Source organism: Gymnoscopelus microlampas, assembly GCF_963454915.1.
Source record: "Gymnoscopelus microlampas genome assembly, chromosome: 3".
Classification (NCBI taxonomy): Eukaryota; Metazoa; Chordata; class Actinopteri; order Myctophiformes; family Myctophidae; genus Gymnoscopelus; species Gymnoscopelus microlampas.
The window spans coordinates 37,634,758-37,640,172 of record NC_139940.1 but is presented as its reverse complement, the minus strand read 5'-3'; the positions used below and the strand labels follow the sequence as shown (position 1 = coordinate 37,640,172).

The following is a 5,415-nucleotide window of genomic DNA, read 5'->3' as shown; positions in this document are numbered from 1 at the left end:
CAGGAAGCAGCAATTCGATCGAAAATGGCCCCTGTCAAAGTCCTAACCTAACCAATTTAAAATAAAATGTAATTGAGTCAATATCACCATAAGGTACATTTGGGTGTCCTCACCACAATCACTCAAATATCATGAAAATGTAACAAAATAATGAAACTCTGAGTCTGAGGTCTTATTATGAATGGCCAAACATTTACACACTTATCAGTACAATGATGAGTCTCTGGAAATGTGTTTCCTTCATTTTATACAGATCTGTAACATTGGATGTATATGGTTTTGGCATGTCCCACACACCACTCTGCTAACTACAGTGTGTCTAATAAGTGGTTAATTTTTTGATTTTGATTTTTCTTTTTACATAGTTTGATTGTCCACAACACCTTATTTGATAAAACGAGTCATTTTGATCTTAAATCATATGATATAGTCTGTTTTTATAATCATATTGAACATTTTTTGTGTGTCCCTGACATTGCTGTCCACCCTGTCATTTGGGGGTAAACTGGCCCTTTAAGAAACTTACTTAAGTTTAAGTTCCATTGTTGTCTTCTTCCTGTCTTACTTCAATGGAGGCTGAAGCTGTGGCAAGTTGCCAGTAAATATTTACACTTATATATATTGTATTTTTCATAGTTTATGTGTGTAGTTGTATGTTGTCAAGCTTAGCATGTCCACTCTGTCATACTGAAATATCAATGAATATAAAAACTTTTCTGAAATTTGAAATATATCTGTTAAAAGGTATAGAGTCACCTTGCTAACTGAGCTAAGTTGCTAACAGAAGGTCCAGCATGTGCCAATTAAATCCTAAAACTGACCCAAATGACAGTTCCACCCTGTCATTGTCCCTGACAGGGTGGACATATATTACTGTTGACATATATTACAGTTAATTCATAAAAAGTGTGGGAGCTTGACCAACATGCATTTCTAACTGTACAACATCCACTTAATACAATGAGTAAAAAGTTAAATGGAAAATCACAGTTAAAAAAAAAAAAAAAAGCTAAGTCCCAAATGTACCTTATGGTGATATTGACTCAATTCCAATTTGTGGCGACAGATAGTGGCAAGTAGGCCTACCTTGTGCATGAGATTAGACATAAAGCCAAGGTGCAAAAAGCCAAGGGCACATAGGGTTAAAAATTTAAAAATCCACATGACAGTCCACAGAGAAAGTATAAAGTCTGCTTAGAAGAACATGTCCACATGAAGCAGTGCCAGTGTGTTCTACGGTGTTACACTGTATACGCCTTAAACAGTGCAGATTGATTTGGGGGAAAAAACGTATACAGTCTACAAACCATTTCATCCATTGAAAACGCGCTAGCTTATCACGCATGTCGTGCAGGGAATAATTATCGTATACCCTCCGTAAAAACATAGAACACACCACTGACATGAAGAGAGGGAAACAGTCTATTTAAATGTAAAGTGTTCCAGTTGACAGGCGGTGCTCAGGCCTTGGTCAACAGTCTGATGGGGTGGAAACAGTTTAGAAATCTGGAGGTCTTGCCCTTGAGAGGTAGGCCTCCTTGCCGAGCCGCGTAGTTGTAGGGGTGTGAACAGTTTGTGACTGGGCTGTGACGACGTCTGGTTCTGCTGAAGCAGACTGAAGGTTATTGCGTGAATGTGAATGATCTGGCAGTACTTCATAATTTCATTCACTTTGTCGCTCAAATACCGGCAGTGGATGTCTCAATGCACAAGTTGACGCAATTAGTCCCCATAGGGATGACTTGACAGCGTGAGAAATAGGTGGTGTGTCGGTGTGACTGCGTGTGAAGTGTGAAGAGCATCATTTGCGCATGTCTCATGTTCTGGCGTTGTTCGGCTACAGTTTGTATCGTGTAGATGTCAAGTCCGCCTGCATAAATCGGTGAGAGCAGAGGTGTGTACTTTGTGTGATGACAGATTAATGCTATAAAAGGGTTGTTTTTGGCGGTATTCGCTCAAAGGAACCTGGAGGAGGGAAACGATGTAAAAAGACACAACGCAACCAGAAGACGAGAAAAAAAAGGAGAAAAGAGAGCAAGCCAACCTGCAAGTGAAAGTAGCGAGCTCTTGATCTACAAGTCCAGGAGCTCTCCTTTGGACGTGCCTGTTGAGAAAGCCCAGTAGTGCCATGTGGAGCCAGCCTTTTTCATCAACAGCAGATGAGCCTCGTCTGTGGACATCCAAAGGCAATGAGGAAGTGACACTAAGAATAGAGTCTGGTGTGAACAATGAGCCCCCAATAATGATCCACCAGATGTTCACCTCAGCAGTGGAGCGATTCGGCACCTTCACCGCTCTGAGCTGGAAGGACGGTGAGCAGCAGAAGGTTCTCAACTACACAGAATACTACCTGACCTGTCGAACGGCAGCCAAGAGCTTCCTTAAGCTCGGTCTTGAGCGGTACCATGGTGTGTGCATCCTGGGCTTCAACTCCACCGAGTGGGTAATCTCTCATGTTGCTGCTATCTTTGCAGGAGGTTTTGCTGTGGGCATCTACACCACCAATTCTCCTGAGGCGTGTCAGTACGTAGCAGATAACTGCAAGGCCAATGTGATTGTTGTGGAGAACCACAAACAGCTTCAGAAAATCCTCCAGTTTCAAGACCAGCTGCCATACTTGAAAGCCATCATCCAGTACAAAGGCACTCTAAAAGAGAAGAGACCAAATCTTTACACATGGGCAGAATTTATGGAGCTGGGACACGACGAGCCAGATGCTCCACTTGATGACGCTATTGCCAGCCAAAAGCCCAATCAGTGCTGCACGCTCATCTACACGTCAGGGACCACAGGGCAACCCAAAGGAGTCATGCTAAGCCATGACAATCTGACATGGGCAGCCTTCGCCCAATGCCGTCACGTACAGGCATGCTTAACAGATGCCACTGAGGCCCAGGAGCGTGTTATCAGTTACCTACCACTCAGTCACGTCGCTGCTCAGATGGTTGACATCTGGCTGCCCATGAGGATTGGAGGGGTCACTTACTTTGCACATGCCGACGCACTCCAGGGCTCCCTAGTCGACACTCTAAGGGAGGTGCATCCCACATTCTTCTTGGGTGTCCCCCGTGTCTGGGAGAAGATGGAGGAGAAGATTAAATCTACCGGTGCCCAGTCGTCCACCGTTCGCAGGAAGGTGGCCACCTGGGCCAAGAATGTGGGGCTACACACCAACCTCAGCAAGCTAGAAAATTATGATGACAGTCATGCACCGCTCACCTACCACATTGCTAAGATGCTGGTGTTCAACAAGGTGCGCAAGGCGCTGGGTCTGGATTGCTGCAACAAGTGCTACACGGCTGCTGCCCCCATCACCAACGACACCCAGGAGTTCTTCCTCAGCCTGGACATCCCTGTGTACGACATGTACGGTATGAGTGAGTGTGTCGGCCCTCATACCATGTCCAGGGCCGACACTTTCAGACTCACCAGCAGTGGGAGGGTTTTGGAAGGGTGCAAGACGAAGATTCACGACCCAGATGAGGAGGGCATCGGTGAGATCTGCTTCTGGGGTCGACACGTCTTCATGGGCTACCTCAACATGCCTGAAATGACGAAGGAGGCCATTGACGCAGACGGATGGCTGCACTCTGGGGACCTGGGTAGGCAAGATGAGGATGGTTACCTCTTCATTACCGGACGCATCAAAGAACTGATCATCACAGCAGGTGGAGAGAACATACCTCCTGTTCCCATCGAGGACGCTGTGAAGAAGGCCATACCGCTCATCAGCCACGCCATGCTGATCGGAGACAACAGGAAGTTCCTGTCCATGCTGCTCACCATCAAGTGCGGTGTGAATGGTGAGACAGACACCCCAAAGGATGAGTTGACACCCGAAGCCGTGGAGCTGTGCAGGAAGCTGGGCAGCAAATCCATGCGCGTGTCTGAGATCACCAGCGGGCAAGACCACGCTGTCCATGCTGCCATCCAGGAGGGAGTCAATCAGGTCAACGAGAATGCCACCTCCAACGCCCAACGCATCCAGAAGTGGATCATCCTCGACCACGACTTTTCCATCAGTGGGGGAGAGCTAGGTCCTACCATGAAGATGAAGAGATCAGTGGTACTGAAAATGTACAAGGAGCAGATTGAAAACTTCTACAAATAGGGTGGCCATCCCAGTACTCCTAAACAACCACCTGCCTCCCAAATAGAGCTGTGTGCAAGTAGATTATTTAAGTGGGTGCCATCCCCCATGTTACAGTAGCTAACTGTCCAAAATGCCCCCTTGGTAAAGCAGAATTAAACTTGGATAGAAGTTTGAGTTTTGTAGTTACTTTGCTGTAATGTACCTCTAAATAGGATATCTTAATTTAGAACGAGCAACTGCCCCGCCCCCGTCCATTGAATTCCATGGACAGGTGGTGCCATCTTGGTTTTCGGCTATTACTTTCAATGGTGTGATGTCATGTTCCCTTTCTTGATAGGTTTATCTGTAGATTAAAGAATGTATGATCAAATGAAGTATCTATTCACCTTTGGTGGTCATGTGACTGGGGAGTACAAACAGAGACAGATATATATATACCATATACCATAAACCGCATTTTAATTCTTCTATATTATCCTATGTCATACCATGCACTGTACATCTGTTGTTCGTAGTTGGCAGCTTGCATTGGGGTTGCCAACAAAGTTCCATTTTTGGCCAGGTCATATTATATTTTTTATTAGTTATTTTCCTATGGCATAGCTCCACATGAGAGGTCAGTTGTCTACATAATAGGTCTGATTGTCCAGGGCTAATCTCTCAAACCAACCTGGACGGATCAACACCAAATAATTACCTACATCTTTTTTGTTCTGTTTTTTTTCTTTGCTTAATGTAATCATTACTTAATTAATTTTAATCACTTTTGGGCTGAAAGCGTGCTTATATACAGTAAATGTGGATCATTGATACTCCCAACTATAGATCACTGACATCATAGACCAGTCACATGTTTGCAGGTTACGTTATATTGTATGTCTTTAAAATGTCTCTATGAATTGAATACACAGGACCACAATGGAAATAATAATAATGATACTGCAGATACGCCCATAAATATAGGCAGGACCACGGCCATGACACTACTGTATGACTCAGACATACGCCCATATATACAGTAGGCATGTCACTATGACTTAAACCAGAAACAAACCCGATACGCCCATATACAGGCATATAGAGATCCGGTTGTCCAGAGCCACAGATCCGACCCCTGTGCCCATATATGGTCATGTGCATATATGGGACAGACCGACTTCAAACTCGGCTTGCGCATCTGCAAGGACTCATGGGAGTGCTCGCCGCCGAGTAGCTCGGGTAAGCAGTTGTCCAGAACCGCCGATCCGACCGATATGCCCATATATGGGCAATGGACATGCCACTATATGAGCATATAAAAAGTTCTGATATTGCGTTGTTAC

The 5,415-nt window shown here is 45.0% G+C and overlaps 1 protein-coding gene across 1 annotated transcript; it reads left to right on the top strand.

Moving 5' to 3' along the window:
- Positions 1–2,128: 2,128 nt before the first annotated feature.
- Positions 2,129–4,111, top strand: LOC311041839 (long-chain-fatty-acid--CoA ligase ACSBG2-like; the record flags this gene model as incomplete). The annotated part of the gene is made up of 1 exon (XM_084052324.1): positions 2,129–4,111. One exon carries the CDS (start codon positions 2,129–2,131, stop codon positions 4,109–4,111), a length of 1,983 nt encoding a protein of 660 aa, XP_083908450.1.
- Between the last annotated feature and the right edge of the window lie 1,304 nt (positions 4,112–5,415).